We start from the raw sequence: 20,314 nt of genomic DNA on the forward strand, positions 1-20,314 counted from the left end.
CATTTGCCCGCCGGGCCTTTTCCCAGCAGACAAATATTCCTGGACTTGTTTTAAAACAGTCCGCTGGAATTCTGCCCGCTCGGACATGTACGGTCGTCAGTACAGACCTACCGTACATGTCCAGGCGCCCGCCGTCCCTCGCATGCGTCGAATGACTTCGACGCATGCGTGGAAGCATTTTAAAGGCGGGCCGCCCACGTCGCTGCGTCATTGTCGCGGCGACACCGCGTCATCGACGCGGCGACACCGCGGACACGCCCCGCGTATTGTTTACGCGCGGACTTCTGTACGATGGTGTGTACAACCATCGTACAGAAGCCCTCTGGCAGACATGTATGGTGAAAACGGTCCGACGGACCGCTTTCACCATACATGTTTGTTCGTGTGTACCCGGCCTAAAGGGAATGGGGTAAATTCCCCAGGGATATTTGGCAACATATCCAGCTCAGTAATTTCTTTTGTGGAGGCTTGAGACCTTGCGACTCCCTGACTAGATTCAAATGTATGTGTCTGGACGCTGGATGATGCCTCCCACTTGCTCTCCAAACTTTACAAGCTTCTTTTGGATACGCATTCCAATACAACACCTTACTATATCAGGGAATGGGAGCGGGAATTGGGCAGAGAAGGAGGTCACCATAGAGAAGATTATAACACTGGCCAATACTTCCTCAGTTATTTCCAAAACTCAGGAATGTTGTCATAAGTTTTTGTCCAGATGGTATAGAGTACCAGACAAATTGTCTTGAATATTTCTGTCAGTGCCGAAAATCTTTTGGAGAGGGTGCGGACAGAAAGCAACCTTCCTTCATCTATGGTGGGACTGCCCAATTATTCATCTCTTATCCATCCGTCCTATTCCACCACACTGTGCAGTCAGTGGGGTCCTATAAATGATCCCTGATGCCTCACCTCCTCAAATGCTGGTAAACGTCTCATCCCCATTCATTAGAAGTCCCCATCGGCTCCCTCAATTAAGGAGTGGCTGCTGAAAGTGCAAGACATCATGGAGTTGGAGGAGTGGAGGCATCAGTGTACCAACGCCTATACTAAATTCCATAAAATGTTGGGCCTTACAGATAGATTTTTAATCCTCTGACTTGTATAAACAATTAATGTTATGATACTGATAACTTCTACAGTTTTGTTGGACTACCTTCGCTCTTCTTGAGGCTGGCTGGCTGGAATTTACCCTGACAGCATGTTTTTTATTTTTAATGTTTTTTTTCTATTTTCCTTTCCTTGTTTCTCCCCCTCTCTCCGCCTCCCCCACATTCACCTTCGGTGTGTGTGAGGGGGAGACTCATCATGTGTTCCTCATTTCTTTTGAGCTGTTTACCTCATGGTGTTCCTTTATGTTTAACGCTTGTATGCTTTAACAAAATATGTGGAACTTATGACCATCTCATTATGGTTGTGTTCTGTACCGGTTGTGGAATTATGGGCGTTTGTACTTTTAATATTGCTTTATAATTCAAAATTAAAATAAAGATTTTTCAAAAATAAAAAACTAAAAAACTTTTTGTAGTGGGGCAACCTTCTCACTCCTCCTCTCTGAAGAAAGGGCAAGGCTCTAAAACATGTCAGTCCAGTGTATGTACTGTCAATATCCAGGTTACAACTTTGGTTTCCTCTTTGTACAAGCTGTTGGGACGATCTTTAGCTTCCACAGTGTCCACCTTAGAATGCATCACCAATTTCATCTCTCTTTTTGCTGGCTACCTAGAGAGCATGTTTTAAGTAACTGTTGACATGACCTGGCCTTCCATTAGATGGGTTTTCCTGGTGATATGTCCTAATCAAATCACTTTATTGTAAATGCATTTTTATAAAAAAAAATGATTGAAGTGTTTTAGCTGCACTCAAGTGTGCTTATTTTTTGCATATGAATTCTGCCTTTAGCCTAGGTTCACACGCTACTGCGATGCAATGTACTGCAAATTTGATAAAAAACAATGTCCTGTGTGAGGTGCGAATTTTACTTGCATTTTGAGTTGGACAGGTGCAAATTTACTGCGATTTTACCGCAAATTTCAGGAGGCAGACAGTGAACAATTCGCAGAGATGTGAACTGTGTGTTGCGAGTTTACTGCAAGTTCATTGGAAGCCTATGAAGATAAAATTCGCACTGCACCATAGGAATTCGCATCACACCTGCAGGACCCTTTTTTTTCACCAAATTCGCAAAGCATAGATCTGAACCAAAGCCATGGAATACTATGCTTTTCACATGACCTGAGAATCTGTGTGTTCCTAAACGCATCAAACCCGCTGTAAATTTGCATCAGAGGGAACCCAAATGTACAAAGAGCTTGCAAAGATAATCGGTACTTTTGAAAACTTGAGCAATACCTTCCAATTTTCTAAAGGGGAAAGCTTGACACCTTCCAAAACAGAAAAAACTCCACGAAAAATGAATACACTGAAGCCTCGTACACACGACCGAGGAACTCGACGGGCGAAACACATCGTTTTCCTCGTCGAGTTCCTTGTTAGGCTGTCGAGAAACTCGACAAGCCAATTTTCTCCATTCCCGTTGAGGAAATAGAGAACTTTTTGGCTTTTTGGCTCGTCGAGTTTCTCGACAGTTTCCTCGACGAAAATGTACACGACCGGTTTCCTCGGCTAAAAAAATATCTCCCAGCAAGTTTCTTGCTGGTTTTTGCCGAGAAACTTGGTCGTGTGTACGAGGCCTGAGAATAAATCATGAGTGCCTTTTTTTTTACAACTACTACTTTTAGATTGTTTTTTCAAAATAAAAAAATGCAATAATTTAGAGGTTGGATTAAATATTTAACACAACGGGCCTATGCAGAGATATTATACTTCAACAAATATTCAGAGATATTCATCTAGCCAAGATAATTGTTTCTTCATTCTGGTTCGTTCATACAACGGGAATCTTCTTGGCAATTACAAGTGTGCTGCGTTACTGACACAATATGATGAAATGATTGCAGATGTGTTACTCTGCACTAATATAGACATGTCATTATTTTTTATTTTTGTACATTTCTAATGATGGTATAGATAAAAATGTAAAACCACAGAAGCTCGGTGCATAAGGAGATTTTGCTTTTAAATGTCCTCATTTCTTCTGAGAAATCCTCACTTCCTGTTCTTCTGTCTGTAACTCCACACAGTAATGCAAGGCTTTCTACCTGGTGTGGAGTGTCATGCTCGCCCCCTCCCTTCAGGGGGGAGGGGGCGAGCAGGAGAGTCAGGATGCCCACTAACACACAGCTCCTTTATCTATCTGCAACGTAAAGATCGTCCTGACTCTCTTGCTCGCCCCCTCCCCCCTAAAGGGAGGGGGCGAGCATGATACTCCACACCAGGGAGAAAGTCTTGCATTACTGTGTGTAGTTACGGACAGAAGAACAGGAAGTGAGGATTTCTCAGAAGAAATAAGGATATTTAAAAGTAAAATCAAAGGATGAGGTCTGCACTAAGGTAAATGAAGCTATTTAGGGGAAACATTTTTTACCTTTACAACCCCTTTAAGGACTTTTTAACATATTGGATGATTGAAATGAAAACAGAGAAATTTAAGTGCTCATCACCTAACTTCACACTTTAGTAAACCAAGCCCAATGCTTTAATGTGCATTGACATAAAAAAAGTCAGTTGCTAGATCAAAGTAAAAGCAACCCAGCATGGCATATTTTGTATAAAATGGTTCATTGAGCAAGGACGATATTTTCTTTTTTTTTTAATACGCTTTGTAAAAATATAAACAAAATATGACCCTGCGCTACACGATTGACAATATGAGAATAACTAAGTATACAAATAGAGCCGCTCACACTAATGTGTGCTAACACCTCACAACCTAGAAATATAAAACAACAAAACTAGTAAACGCTCATATACATATGTGCAGATGTCCAAATCCAGATATGTTTACACGAAAAAATCCTCAGGAAAAAAAAGGTTAAAAAACATGCATTTACCATACATGCGTTTGCAAACCATAACACCATATGTTATATCAAGAATGCATAAACAAAACTATATAAAAGGTCTTTTTCTTTATTGTGACGTGATATATAGGTATAAATCTTATGTCTTTGTGTAGACCTTTGAGAAAGTCCAGGAGGGACGCAACGTGTCAGGTGGGTGGAGTTATGTGATGTCATCACCCTGGCTGGACCACAGGCACCATCTTGGATTCCATTCTGAGCTGATTTGGTGTAAATAGCTGTGTATTTATGTCCTTTGCATCCTTTGATATTGTAAGTGCATTTCTACTTTTATAAATAAATATCATTTTTGGTTTTACACTATGGAGGTTTTATCTGGTTTTATGTTATGTCGGGGACTTCTGCCATGCCTCTATAAGTGGTGGGTGACAGAGATTTTTACTGGGAATATTTGCAGTTCTGGGATTACTTTTATTTAAGTGCAGTTTGACCTTTTGTTGTACAATAGTGGGGTCCATCATTTGAGGTGAGGGCACAGCTATAACAACATAGTTTGTGGTGGAACATGTTGTATGGAGTTCAGGGCCACTGATAGGCCAGTACAACTGGCCCTGTTGTACCGGGCCCGGCCAGCAGGGGGGCCCGGGCAGACTCCACAGTGTACTAATTAATGTAGAAAAAAAAAACCTGTACAGCCCTGACTGAACATCGTTGTCTGCCACAAGCCCCCTCTCCACCGGCAATGCAGCCCCCCCCCTTGTTGTTTATGAGACCACGATACCTGCAGTGTTCGGTTCGTGCAGGAAGGGACTATTTTTTCTATTTCGGGTGCGGAAGAATGTTTCTTTTCTCTCGCGCCCGCTCCTCATGCTGGCTCAAGTCCCGGCCAGTGTGTCCTTCCCTGGCGCCGCAGAGTGATTCGACTCCCTCCGCTCTTGGCGCTCTGCTCTGTTCTTCACTTGGCTGAAAGAAGAAGCAGTGAAACAGACGAGCGGCGGCTTTGGCAGAAGAAAAAAAAGAAGTGGCATCTCTGACTGTTTGTGAGTGTGACACAGACTGACGCTCCAGTGAGTCCAGGCAGCAGCACTGCAGGATTAGGGAGGAAGTGACTCCTGGGGCCCAGCTAACAGGTGTGTGCTTGCTTGGGGGGGGGGGTTGGATTCAAGATCTACTGCAGCAGCATCTATACATTATGGCATTGGCGACATGGGTGGCACTGTCTGCAGGTAGCACATGCGTTTTGGGCCATAACGCATATGCTACCTGCAGACAGTGCCACCCATGCTGCCAATGCCATATTGTGCTGCTGACAGTGCCACCCATGACGCTGATGCCATAACGCATGTGCTGCCTGTCTGCAGCACAATATGGCATTGGCGGCATGGATGGCACTGTCAGCAGGTAGAACATGCGTTATGGCATAAGCGCCATGGGTGGCGCTGTCTGCAGCACAATATGGCATTGGCTGCATAGGTGGCACTGTATGCAGGTAGCACATGCGTTATGGCCCATAACACATGTGCTGCCAGCAGAGACAATGCCGTAATGTGCTGCAGACAGTGCCACCCATGAAGCTAATGCCATAACGCATTTGCTGCATTCAGAGACAGTGCCACCCATGCTGCCAATAGCATTATGCCATTTGCGGCATGGGTGGCACTGTCTGCAGCACAATATGGCATTGGTGGCATGGGTGCCACTGTCTGCAGGTAGCACATGCGTTATAGTCCATAACACATGTGCTGCCTGCAGAGACAGTGCCACCCAATGCCGCCAATCCCGTAATGTGCTGCAGAGAAAGTTTCAAGGCGGGGCCAGGGGTGGGGCTAAAGGAGGGACCGGGGCGGGACCAGGGGTGGGGCTGAAGGGGGCCCCATCAGGTAGGCTGTACGGGGCCCCATGATTCCTATCAGCGGCCCTGATGGAGTTTAATTTAAAGGCACGGTGGAAATTTCAAAGCACCAAAAGACTGTCTCTTTGAGCTTTACGTGAAGAAATAATGTGTATACTTATATATCACGTCACAATTAAGAAATGTACTTTTTATATAGTTTTGTGCATACATTCTTGATATAACATACAGTGTTTTGGTTTGTAAACGTGTGTTTTTTTTTCTTTTCTTCTACAGATTTTGGTGTGTAAACATATCTGGATTTGGCCATTTGCGCATACTGTAAATGTAATGAGCGCTTTACTATTTTTGTTATTTTATGCTTTGTTAAAAGCTTGGTGTACATTTTTTTCCGAGAATGTTTCTTGCAAAAGAAATGTTTGTGAATATATTTTTTTTTTCTTTCTAAAGCTTATTGTGCAATTGTGATCTGCCAATTTGCGCAGGTCAGTTAGTTGTGTTTTTTTTCAGTTCAGTGAATTAAAGAAAGAGGAGAATAAAAAATAAATAAAAGTTCCAGTTCCAAATGCAGCCTTTTAAAATATAACAGAATATATGGCACCTCTCCGTAATACTGGAGTTATACCTTGTAATTTTTTGCTTAGAAATGTTTCTGAATAGCACAAAAAGTATTTAAGGACCCACATACAACCAAACAGGGTAAGTGTCCCCAGAAGACAGATTATACTCAATCTATTTTGATTGTATGGAGAAAATATACCTAGTTACCAGTACAGACCAATAGTTTGAACATACACAGTTTTATAATGTGATTCAACCGCAATAAATGTAACAAAGACTGCGTTTTGTTTACCTTAAAATGTGCAATGTAGGGCTGTAAATACGTGTGCTTGCCATTGCCATTGGTCTGAGGGCTTTCCTGCAAGCTGACATTCTTCAGTTCGATGCCAGCTGTTGTGTCCCACAGATATCCAGAGTATGTGTTTTTCTGCAACATCAAAACATACATTATTTGGCATAGAGAAAAAAACCTAACACCTAAGACCTGACCGGAATAAAAAATAAATAAAAGAGAGTTGATCGTTAGCCCATGATAGACTTAAAGCGGACCTTCAGTAATTTTTTCAACTTTCTATCTATTAAATCTTCTCCCCCTGTTGTTTTAACTTTGGATAGACATTTTATTTTTGGCAGTAAATACCTTATACAACTCACTTCCTGTTTCTTGTCTGGTAAAAAGCCTAAACTTATGACATCATGCACAGCTCACACTCTCTCACTCTTGTGAGAGTTTGCCAGGAAGAGAGAGCGATGATTCATAAGAGTGAGTGCGTGAGTGAGAAACTTGTATAGCGCAACAAATGCGAACTTAATCGCCTCGAGGCGCTGTAAGAGGGCAAATGAGAGCTGGAGGTGTGCCTCTGTGTGCCTGTGTAAATCCAGGAAGTGAACAGGCAGCAGCTTTAGCTGCCCACAGTTAAAATGGCTGCAGCCAGACTTAGTGGAGTGAGATTTCTGCAGCATATTTGGCAAGTACAGAATCACACTATATATAAAAGATTATGCAAAGTGGTTGGAGGGAAGCTTCAGAATGGCAAAGATGTTTTTATTACAAATTATGTGAGCAGACTGCAGTTCCTCTTTAAACTTTGGACTGAAAGGAATATGAATTGAAATGGATAATTTGTAAATCTGAAGAAATAAACTACCAATATTATAATAGTCTAGATCACAGGTGTCAAACACAAGGCCCGCGGGCCGAATCGGGCCCTCCAGGACATTTCATGTGACCCTCGCACCTCTGCTGCAGCTGCAGGAGAGCTCCAGCCCTCCTCTGGTCCTACTTCAGACCCTGAAGCCTCGTACACACGACCGAGAAACTCGACGGGCGAAACACATAGTTTTAATCGTCGAGTTCCTTGTTAGGCTGTCGAGGATCTCGGCGAGCCAAATTTCTCCATTACCGTCGAGGAAAAAGAAGACATGCTCTCTTTTTGGCTCGACGAGATCCTCGACAGTTTCCTCGTCGAAAAGTGTACACACGACCGGTTTCCTCTGCAAAAAAAAACAGCAAGTTTCTTGCTGGTTTTTGCCGAGAAACTCGGTCGTGTGTACGAGGCTTTACTTTCTGTTTTCTAGCATTGCATCCAGCTTCTTCCCAGCAGCAGCATAAGGAAAGGGGGGTGCACTGTGATGTAAGGGAAAGTTGGAGGACTCAACTTCTGATGGTGGGTTGGCTCTTTACATCTAATGTAAAGGGGAAGGGATGCACTGGACATCTAATCTTACAGATACAACCGGCCCTTTTGAGGGCAATCATAATGCTGATGTGGCCCACAATGAAATTGAGTTTGACACCCCTGCTCTAGATCTATTACTATAAAACATAAATTTCCTACTAAACTTGATCCTTACATGGTCCAAAATATTGTGTCTCCAGAGATAAAATTACCTCTGTATCTCCAGAGGTAAAAGTGTGGTTAAAATAACGCACGTTAATTCAGAGGTTCTTAGCCTGGGGTCCATGGACCGCTCAGTGGTCCATGGATGGGTTTTGGGGGGTCATGAGGGTCAGATTAAAAATAACATTTATATTTACTATACAGCCCTTCCCATTGCCTCAATCAATGGCTTCCCATTAAAAGAAATAAAAGAAAATGCTCCTGACCACTAAGCTTTTCTTGATTCGTTGTTGGCCTATGTTTAGCATTTAAATTTTAATTTGTAACATCGACAATACTTTACTATGACTCCCTTCTGGGTTCACACTATTGCAAATTGGATGTGGGTTTCTCTGCAACCAATTCCCATGTCAAGAGACTGTGACTGGCTCTCAATGGAGCCGGTTCACACATCTCTGGAGCGAATTGTACAGGAGTCCTCTGTCTTCTGGTCTATTTCAGGTCCGAATTCAGCCCAAAATTTGCACTAAACTCAGACCTGAAACAGTGAACAGGGACACACCGGACCCCTGCTGTGAGCCGCTCTGCACAGCAGTGTGAACCCAGCCTTACTCTACACTCTTACTGCAGTTGGCAATTTTTGTTTTTTTTTCATTTATTGATTAAGTTATACTCTCAGATAATTAGAATGGGTCTATTAGGTCCCCCCCCCTTTATTTTCGTTTCTCTAGCCATGATTATTGTTGTAATAGCTTGTTCTTCCCTTGAACCCCTCAGTCACTCCTACGACAAAATATGATTAATGTCCAGTTTTATTTCTCAAATCCACTAGTACGGATGTTCTTTACCTGTTTTATTTTATCCCGACTATACCCGTGTATTTCATTATCTCGCATATCTGAGGCCTCGTACACACTGTCGTGTGTATGTTTTTCGTCAAGAAAACTGTAATGGATCGCGACGAGAAAAAAAGAGAACATGCTCTCTTTTTTCTCGTCGGGAGTCTCAATTTCCTCGTCGTGTTTCTCATCGGGCTGGTTTACGACGAGAAACATGTTCGTGTGTATGCTTAGAAACCCTCGCATGCTCAGAATAAAGTATGAGACGGGAGCGCACCTTCGGTAAAAGTAGGGTTTGTAATGGAGATAGCACATTCGTTATGCTGTAACAGACTGAAAAGCGCGAATCGTCTCTCACCAAACTTTTACTAACACGCAGTAACACGAGATTAGCAAAAGCAGCCCCAATGGTGGCGCCAGTGGAAACTTTACCTTTATAGTGCCGTCGTACGTGTTGTACGTCACCGCGTTTGAGAACAACGAGATTTTGTCTTGACAGTGTGTATGCAAAGAAAGCTTGACAAGATTCTCGTCAAGCTTGACAAGAACCTTGTCGAGGAAAACAACGTTTCTTTTACGACGAGATTCTCGGTTGTGTGTACGAGGCCTGAGAGACTTTTCTTCTCTTTATACTGTTAATCTTACCATTTGAAAAATGTAAAAAAAATATTGAAATTGTATCATCATTCTCTGTACAACTGCCATCTTGTGCCACTCCATAATAGGAGTTGTTTTTTGTAAAGATTGTCTACTTTGTTTAAATGTTGTGTTAAGTCATAATTCCAATAACATTACCTTGTTTCCCTGAAAATAAGACCTACCCCGAAAATAAGACCTAGTGTGATTTTCGGGAAGGGCTGCAATATAAGCCCTACCCCAAAAATAGGCATAGCGCTGACCTCCCGCTGCTCTCAGCTGATCTCATGCTGCTCTCCTCTTCTCCTCTCAGCTGTCAGTGGGGGATCTCAAGCCCCCCTCCCTCTGCAGTTCTCGGAGCTGGGAGGAGGCTTCCGACGGGGCACAGAAGCGCCGAGCTCAGCTGATGTGACTCTGCTCTGCTCTTCTGCAAGCTGTCAGCGGGGGATGTTGGGCCCCCTCCCTCTGCAGTGCTCGGAGCTAGGATGAGGGCTTCGGCTGGCCATAGAAGTGCCGGGCGGCGCTCAGCTGATGTCACTCTGCTGTTCTGCAAGCTGTCAGCGGAGGATGCCAGGTCCCCCTCCCTCTGCAGTGCTCAAAGAGGGGAAGAGAGCTCCGGTGGGTTACAGATGTGCCCAGCACTATAAGAAGGTATGTGGCACTAATGGATTGCAGAGACATACACATTCTGCAATATGTGGTGCTGTATGAGTGGATTCTAGGATTTTACAAGCACTTTACACGGTTCCACATGGGATTTCTGACAGGCATGGGAGAGAGAAGACAGCACATGGCATGATAAGACCTACCCCAAAAATAAGCCCTAGCGTGTTTTTGGCTGCCAAAATTAATATAAGACCTGGGCTTATTTTCGGGGAAACACGGTAAGTACATGTGAATATTTCTGGGTAGGGGGTCAGAGCACATGTTGTGTACATGGCTGCTGATAGCAGTGTGTGGAGCAAAGGAATAGAAAAAACTGCTTGCCTGCTTTCATCAAAGGGGTTTGTGACTCAAAAAGGGTTAAAAACTAGCGATAATCCCATAGTATACATGCAAAAATATTGCATGTCCAAATATGCTCATCAAACCAATATATAAAAGAGAGCTCTCCAAAGCCATGACAGAACTAGCTTTGCACCAATTGTTTATCCCTCAGGCCTCGTACACACGACAGAGATTCTCGGCAGAATTCGCCGAGAAACTCGGTCAAAACCCGGATTCTGCCGAGAATCTCTGTCGTCTGTACAGTTTTGGCTCGATGGAGCCGCCGAGGAGCTCGACGAGAAAATAGAGAACATGTTCTCTATTTTCTCGTTGGCCGCGTTGTTCTATAGGAGAAGGCGGCCCGCCGAGCTCCTCGGCGGCTTCATCCCAAAACGAGACGAGGAACTCGACGTGCCAAGCACGTCGAGTTCCTCTGTCGTGTGTACGGGGCCTCAGGGTCTCTTTTTACTTGCACACTAATTCTACTTACCTTCATCTAACTCTACTGATTACAGCATGACATCTCCATAAAACGAGTAAAAAGAAATAATACAATGCCAATGACTCTATAAATTCTAACCCATAAAAGTCTACCAGGACACAGCCTCAAGTCAACCCACAAGGTTGTCACAGCGCTTTTAGGACAGCGGCATTGCTTTTCTACAATACATCCCTTAGCAGTTATCTCAAGTTAAAAATGACTTTGCATTAAGTATCTTAGGACATGTATACGCGAATAATCACAAAGCACCTTGTAAACTATTAAAAGAAATGATGCCAGAGCCAAATGCTGAAACAATACACTTGCTTGATCAATATGATTCCATTAAACTGGTATTAATGACAGGCAAACTTCCTGCCATATCAGCAAACTCATCAACAATGCACAAATTGCATCTTGTCCCATAAATGATGGCTGCTGAAAATAGCATTACTGGGATTTGTCTTCCTCTGCAGGTTTTATTCCGTTCATTAGGAAGTAAAAGCTTTTTCTTTTATCATTGTATTGGCTCTAGTTCCTATGCTGCAGTGCTGATGAAGGTAGAAACTGGCCAGAGTTAAAGAGAACCTGCCAGGAGACTGCTGTTACAGACTTGTTTTTTGGAGGTGCAAGGCCATCCCAATCCTTGCTTTACTGTAGAGCAGGGGTGTCAACCTCAATTTCATCGTGGGCCGCATCAGCATTATGATTGCCCTCAAAAGGGGCGGTTGTATCTGTAAGATTAGATGCCCTCACCTTACATTAGATGTCAAGAGCCACCCCACCATCAGAAATTGAGTCCCCCGCTCTCCCTTACAGTACAGTGCACCCCCTTTCCTTATGCTGCTGCTGGGAAGAAGCCGGATGCATTACTAGAAAACAGAAAGTAAGGGTCTGGAGGAGGACCAGAGGAGGGCTGGAGCTCTCCTGCAGCTGCAGGAGATGTGCGAGGGCCACATGAAATGGCCTGGAGGGCCGGATTCGGCCCACGGACCTTGTGTTTGACACCTGTGCTGTAGAGTGAGTCAATGACCCTGAACAAGCATGCATCCACAGATTTTATGGAACACCTAACCTGCATGCCCTTTTCCAGGGTATTGACTTGCTAAGTAGGGATGCAAGGACAGGAATGAAAGGTACCTTTAGAACAAATGGACCATACCAATTCCCATATTTCTATCCCAACAGATTTCTTTTAGTATGTTGGATTAAAGTTCACAGAACCTAAATACTGAGCTTATAGCTAACAGGAGTTATTAACAAAAACCATTTAGTGGTTACAGCGGTGTGGGAATGATAGCAAAGCAGTGTTCTAGAAAGGGCCCAGCTTGTTTCTATGCCACAGGAATGGCGTTGTGCATGCCTACTCGTTTCCTGGTAGCCAACTGTCTCCCCAGCTTCTGGGTTTTATAAGCAATAGCTTAGAAAATTCTGCACTTGCTCAGCAAGTGCTGGCACCCAAGCACCTGGTTTGAGAGTGGGGAGGACGGAGCGCAAAGCTAGCCAGCCTTCAGCACAGGGGGAAACCAATCTTATGCCCTAGCATCTGGGGGACTGCTGTGATCAGCAGGGCCATCTCAATAGCGTCATGGGCCCCTGGGCAAAGTAATGCACTGGGACCCGTACCAGCCTGCCCAAATTTACACACCTACTCTCAAAAATAAAAGTATAAATTGATAGAAATAAACATATATTCATTAGTACTTTCAATAAAATCTATTTGAACAAAAATTTAAGACTGATCAACACAAAGGGCCCAGTACAGGGGGATCAAGAGGGCACAGTACAGGGGGAACAGGAGGGCACAGTACAGGGGGATCAGGAGGGCACAGTACAGGGGCATCAGGAGGGCACAGTACAGGGGGAACACGAGGGCACAGTACAGGGGGAACACGAGGGCACAGTACAGGGGGAACACAAGGGCACAGTACAGGGGGAACAGGAGGGCTCAGTACAGGGGGACCAAGAGGGCACAATACTGGGACCAGGAGGGCACAATACTGGAGGACACAATACTTTGAACAGGAGGGCACAGTATGGGTTCTGGGATGCTTCCTGGGACAAAGCCATACTGGGACAGTTTAGTAAAACTCATGACTGTCCCAGAAAATCCTGGACAGCTGGCAAGTTTTATGCAATGAAACATTATCATGGGGGCCCCCCATGCACCTGGGGCCCCTGGGCAGTACCCAGGGGTGCCCATGCATTAAGACAGCCCTGGTGATCAGTGATAAATTCAGGTAGTAAATACTTTGGTGCTTAATAGTATAGAGACCCAGTGGGAAGGTACAATGCCTGGTAATATCTGGACTTGGCAGAACCACCTGCTGAAGTGCATATTTAAGACTGATAAGAAGACCTGGAATGTGTCACTTATTTTACGCCAGTTACTGTTGAGCCCCATTCACACTGAGAGCCCAGGTAAGACACATGTAGTCATTGTACAAGTATGCAATGCTTTTAGCAATGTTACCTTGATGGTGGCATTGACTTCATACTAGTATAAATACACTGAATGGTCTGGGATGCCAAACATATAAGAATGTACTATTATGGATCTCACAGAAGAGGAGTCTAGGGAGTGCATGAGATCCCATAACTTCATGGTCTGTTTAGCACAGCTCAACTAGAGCAATGCTGTTTGCTGTGCATAATTTATAAAGGTGTCCATGCAGCGTTGGCAGTGCGTGGAGCAAAGGAATAGAAAAAACCTGTTTGCCTGAATCACCTGTATTCACCTGCATGCATGTACAGTACATTATATAACCTAGGTATAGAGTTTCGGCATAACTTACTTCAGAAGAATAGATTTTGATGTTAAGGGGCAAAGGCCTAGGAGTATTAAAGCCGAGCTCCAGGCAGACATGCCAGTGAAAGTTATCAAAATTCTTAAAACTTATTTTTAAACGCATCTACTGAAAATAGCTTATTTTGACTTAAAGCGGGAGTTCACCCAAAAATCAACTTCCTGCAGTTAGATCCAGCATACTGCTGACATCTGCAGTATGCTGGTCTTTTTTTATTTATTTTGGTACTTATTGTTTTAGCAGTATTTGTTCTATGGCTCCGAGCGGGGAATCCTGCGGGGAATGGGCGTTCCCGAAGGCAAGCAAGTTGATTGACGGCCTTCGATAGCGCGTCACGGCTTCCGAAAACAGCCGAGGTGACACTTGGCTGTTTACGGCGCCTGCGCCTGCTGTGTAGAGCTGACTGTGCAGGCGCCGTAAATTGCCGAGTGTCACTCGTGTTGATTTTCGGAAGCTGTGACGTGCTATCGAAGGCTGTCAATCAACTTGCTTGTCTTGAAGGGAATGCCTATACCAGGAAGTAATCCCCGCTCGGAGCCATAGAAGAAATACTGCTAAAACGATAAGTACCAAAAAAAAAAAACCCAGCATACTGCAGATGTCAGCAGTATGCTGGATCTAACTACAGAAAGTTGATTTTTGGGTTAACTCCTGCTTTAATCTTAAATAAATTTGATTCCAAACCAGGAGAGGGAGTTGTCACATTAGGGGCCAATCATGCATGCTGCATGCACATGCGCCAACAAAGAATATGCCAACAAGGGGTGACCTAGCTGTACTGCAAAACTGTAATCGAGAAAAGTAAGGTCACCAATGTGGCTCTACTGTCTCGACTTAACATCACAAATAAATGGACGAAAACACAAATGCTTGGCAAATAAAACAACTACCTTATACAGCATGTATCTCAAATCATGATTTAGATATTCATTTGATGTTCAATCAACTTACATACTGACACCTTACTTTGAGTTTTTATTAAAGGCATTATGGCATGTGTTATGCCAAACAGGAGTCCAAAATTAAGTTGTTTTTTTTTTGGCAGAAAAGTCTGTTCTTTCAAAAAAGGTCTTTGTTTTGCCCTAAAAGTTTTTTATTTTGTGCACACTGCCTATGCATGGACAGTGCAGTGTTCACCCCAGCTCATTCACCGAATGGAGCTTGCTGCCAGTAAAAGTATAACTAAAGGCCAACATTTTTTTTATTTAACCACTTCCATACCAGGCACTTACGCAGCTTCCCGCCCAAGCCAATTTTCAGCTTTCAGCACTGTCGCACTTTGAATGGCAATTGCGCGGTCATGCTACACTGTACCCAAACAAAATTGGCGTACTTTTTTCCCCACAAATAGAGCTTTCTTTTGGTGGTATTTGATCACCTCTGCGTTTTTTTTTTTTTGCGCAACAACTAAAAAAAGACTGAAAATTTGGAAAAAAAATTAAGTTTTTATTTTTTTCTGTTAATTTTTTTGTAAATAAGTTTTCTCTTTCAATTACGGGCACTGATATGGCGGCACTAATGGGCACCAATGAGATGGCACTGATGGACATCGATGAGGTAGTACTGACGGGCACAGATGAGGTGGCACTGATTGGCGGCGCTGGTATGCGGCATTGATGGGCACTCATAGGTGGCATTGATGGGCACACATAGGCGGCACTGATGGGCACACATAGGTGGCACTGATGGGCACACATAGGCGGCACTGATGGGCACTCATGGGCGGCACTGGGCACTCATAGGCGGCACAGATGGGCACTCATGGGCGACACTTATGGGTGGCACTGATGGATACTTATGAGTGGCACAGATGGGCACTGATAGGTGGGCACTGGGCATGGATGGGCACTGTGGGGTGGCACTGATGGACACTGTGGGGTGGCACTGATGGACACTGGGGTGGCACTGATGGACACTGTGGGGCAGCATTGATTTTGCCAGGTTGCCAGTCAGTGCCCATTTGTGGGCACTGATTGGCATCTTTTTTTTTTTTTGAATGTTTTTTTTTTTTTTTTTTCTTTTTTTTTTTTTTTTTTTTTCTTGTTTTTTTTTTTTTTTTTGCCCACCCTGGTGGTCCAGGGTGGGCATCCCTGGTGGTCCAGTGTGGCGATCCGAGGGGGGGCTGCGCTGATAAACAATCAGTTCGAACCCCTCCTGTCAGGAGAGCCGCCGATCGACTCTCCTCTACTCGCGTCTGTCAGACGCGAGTGAGGAAGAGCCATCAACGGCTCTTCCTGTTTACATCGTGATCAGCCGTGATTGGACACGGCTGATCACGTGATAAAGAGTCTCCGCCGGAGGCTCTTTACCGAGATCGGAGATGCGGGGTGTCAGACTGACACCCCGCATCACCGAACGCCGCGCTGCACGCCCCCACGGGCGCGCGCGGCATGAAATCCTGCAGGATGTTCTGGAACGTCCTGTCAGGATTTCATAACCACTTCCCGGATGTAAATCGGCTATAGGCCAGGCGGGAAGTGGTTAATTTTAGATACAATGGAGAGTGGTTAGCACACACCCGTCTTTATTGCTGCCTGTGCCCCGATAGGGAGATTCACCCTCTTTATTTGCCCTGTTTACCATTATCACTGAAAGTAAAAGAAAATCCCAAATTTGGGATTGTTACCAGAACAGGAGCAATCTTCCAATGATGACACTAGTTCTGACCCTGAAGATGTCAGTTGCCATAATGGAGTGGAGGGTGCACCAGGAAGAGAGTGCATATTAATATGTAGTCCACCCTCTCCATAAGTGGTAAAGCTCAGCTTTAAACTATAAATGGCATGGAGCAGTGGCAGTGCGTCCATAGTGGATGCAGGAGCGCCGCCCCCCTCTCTCCTGCACCCATCAATCAACAATACATAGATTCATGCCTTGCATGAATCTATGTATTGTCGGCACTGCTGTCTACTATTCAGGTGTCCATTGAGTGTCCATTGAGCGTGTTTGTCTTTAAAGTTGAACTAAAGTTAAAATATGTAATTTAAAATCATGATGGGTGGGTAGATATTTCATGTGGAAAACACATTGCCTCCAAGTAGAAACAGCATTAACTGCCAGCTATGAAAAAAAAATACTTAAGCTGAAGTTTTTTATTACTTTGAAAAGAACAGCAGGAAAACTGTGGCTTGCCCAAAAAATTTGGAGAATAGCATTGGCGAGATGACTGTCAAAACGGATTAAGCCAAATTCCCATGTAGAAACAGAGATTTCCTCTGATAAAACTTGTCACTTTGACCAGCAATATAAATGCAATGCAAATTCACGAACCTCGTTAGGTCTTGATAATGGCTTTTCAGAAACAATGCACTTCCATGATCCTCTGACTCCTTTCCACTTGCGTATGTTAGGCAAAGATGGCTGGTTTAATTCTGTGCAGAACTGAAAAGACAAACAAGTGGTTATACTTTCATTAAAGTTGGCTGCTTTATTAGAATAAAAGGAAATTATATTAAAGCTCCGGCCAAAATATATATATATATTTTTTTGGTTTTAGATTTTCTCAAGAAGACTCAGGAAGAGCAAATAACTCTCTCAGTTTTAAATTTCTGTATCCTACTGGCAGAGGCGTATCTAGTGAAAATGGCGCCTATGGCAAGCACTGAAACTGCGCCCCCTGTCGAAACATTTGAAAACTTTCAGATAACCAGGGACAGAGAGGGACACAGTGCGACGAGGACAGAGAGGCACACTGGGGACCACTGGCAGCTGGTGCTGAATTTTTTTTTGGGGGGCGCAAACAAACTGAAAAAAAAAATCAATTGCAGCCACTGTGCCAATCAAACGCAGCCACTGTGCCATTAATGGCCAGTCATCGGCCGTCATGGGGGCACCTGTCACTCCCCTCCCCAGGCCAAGTAGCAATATTAGCAATTGCTGTGCCGGCGCCGCGCTTCAGCAGGCCGGCCGCGATGCCGGGAGCTACATTAGTGCGGGAGGCGGCCACAGGAGGATGGGTGGGTTTTTTTTTGTGCGGGGGTAGCTTTTTGCCGCCCCCCTCCCCATGGCGCCCATGGCATTTGCCATGGCTGCCATACCCTAGATACGCCACTGCCTACTGGGAATATGTCACACCACTTTCTGTCTACAGTATATGGGCGTTAAACATTGCAAAGTGTACATACCATTTACCGTACATCCAAAGCCAACCCTTTATTTTTCGTTTTGGAAATTTTGGGATATTTTGCTATCTGTGTCCTGTTGTAAAGGTAGGTTTTTACTTCCTATCCAAGAGGAACAATAGTAAGTAAGACAACATCCCCTTTTAGACAGCTGTCACCAGAATAGCCATCCCTATTGGAAGATTTTCTCTCAACTCCTTTTCTGGAGCCAACTGTAAAATTAAACAATGGTCACCAGGAGAGGATTGATCTCTCCACAGGGAAAAAAAGACAGCAATACAAACTCAAACTTCTAAAAAAAAGTCTAGTCTTTAGATACCTTTTTATGAAATGATGATCAACTCTTTCTTTTTTTGAATGGATCACCCAATATCAGTAACACTTTAATGAAAGAGTCATGGAGCAAGCTGAGTGCTGGTTCCAAAAATGCTAGTTGTCTTGCTGCCATGCTGACCCTCTTGCTTCAATACTTTGAGCCACCAATCCAGGAGCAACATAAATATACTGTAAGGAATTTAGACTTTTTGCTGACTTTTCTGATCTGCAAACCCATTTAGCATATAAAATATATACAGTGACTTACAATGTATTGAAGGCAGTGTGTCATTATGATGGTCAAGCAACCAGCATTTTCAGTAGCATGTCATGGTGCAATTCTATGCATTTTTTTTGCATGAAAGAAAGATATGAGTAAAATATGTGCCAAAAGTACTTGTGTTATCGAGCGTAGGTAAAATCTTCAGATCTACGTGCATAAAATCTGCAATTGCGTCCTACTTTGTGCATGACCAAACACAGCGCACATTTTTGTATGTAGATGCAGCTGTGTCTATGGGCTCATTGATTACTATCGTGCCTCTTTTAGATGCATACAAACCTATCTTCTGTACGCATCTAAATGCAACTTTTTTCTGCTCGTGTGAATGGGCCCTAATTTTTTTTAAATGATGTAGGGTAATATGATCAGACTCCTGCAACGTCAACATACACTGAGTAAAATGCGATTGGAAAGCATACCTGATGAGACAAAATGGAAGTATCTCTACAGAAACAAAATTTGCGAAAACTGGTCTCAGCACCTAAAACTATCTAATAATTTAAATTAGAAATCACTTTGAATCATTTTCTTACTCTGCATGTAGATGTTGCTCTATGACTTTTTTTAGCTGCTCTTGGAACACTAAAACACTGTACACACGGCCAGGAATCCCATCTGTTTTAAAACTGTCAGGCCTCGTACACAAGAAACTTGCTGTTTTTTTTTTTTTTGCCGAGGAAACCGGTCGTGTGTACATTTTTCGACGAGGAAACTGTCGAGGAACTCGTCGAGCCAAAAAGAGAGCATGTTCTCTTTTTCCTCGACGGGAATGGAGAAAATTGGCTTGCCGAGTTCCTCGACAGCCTAACAAGGAACTCGACGAGCAAAACGATGTGTTTCGCCCGTCGAGTTCCTCGGTCGTGTGTACGAGGCTTCAGTTTTCCAGACAGGATTCCTGCCAAGCTTGCCTTGAAAAGCCATGTATACACACGGCCACACAAAAGACCCATCGTTCTTTTGAATGGCAAGAATGAGGTGACTTCAAAGACTACGATGAGCTGAATAAATTAAGTTCTATGCTACAGCGCATGCGTCAAATTTTTATCAAGCATGCACGGTTTATTTCCCCTTCAGGTAAGCATACAGACGACCGGTTTTCTTGGCAGGAATCCCGATGGGAAAATAGAGAGCAGGTTTTCTATTTTTTTACAGCAGTTTTCCTGTCGGAAAAACTGCTAGGAAGCATACACACAGCCGGGTTTCCCGCCCAAAAGCTCTCCTGGCAGCTTTCCTGCTGGGAAAACCGGTCGTGTGTACGAGGCTTAAAACTTTTACCAAAGCTTCAAATAAAATGTCTGCCTAAAGTGACCCTGTGCTGTAGCCAATGCCATACTTTCTGAAAGAAGAGGGAATATACAGCATCTCCCCACAGGGATGTAGTCCCAAGGGAGGGGGCGAGCACGCTGACTAACCCCCAACCAGAACATATATATGTGTGTAAAATTGTTAAAAATAAATAACATATGTAAGCACTTTGCACCATTGCTTTGATATTAATTTTAATGTAAAATATTTTGTACACTATACTGCAGATAGACAAGAGATATTAAAAATGAATGGAGTCCAAAACAAGTGATGTTCTTCCTAGCTATTGATGCTGTATAAGTGTAGCAGTGAGGCATGAGAGGACACTTACAAATTGCAATTTAGAATGTAATTTAAAACCCA

General features: G+C 43.8%; 1 protein-coding gene across 1 annotated transcript in view; it reads right to left on the bottom strand.

Moving 5' to 3' along the window:
* The window catches only part of EEPD1 (endonuclease/exonuclease/phosphatase family domain containing 1), a 208,132-nt gene that overhangs the window by 25,430 nt on the left and 162,388 nt on the right, over positions 1-20,314 (bottom strand). The window contains exons 3-4 of the mRNA XM_040353224.1: positions 17,198-17,308; positions 6,629-6,763 (exon numbers count right to left, since the gene is read on the bottom strand). Coding sequence (XP_040209158.1) covers positions 6,629-6,763; positions 17,198-17,308 — 246 coding nt within the window. The remainder of the gene's footprint in view (positions 1-6,628; positions 6,764-17,197; positions 17,309-20,314) is intronic.

The sequence above is a fragment of the Rana temporaria genome, chromosome 5 (genome assembly GCF_905171775.1).
Source record: "Rana temporaria chromosome 5, aRanTem1.1, whole genome shotgun sequence".
In the NCBI taxonomy this organism is placed as follows: domain Eukaryota; kingdom Metazoa; phylum Chordata; class Amphibia; order Anura; family Ranidae; genus Rana; species Rana temporaria.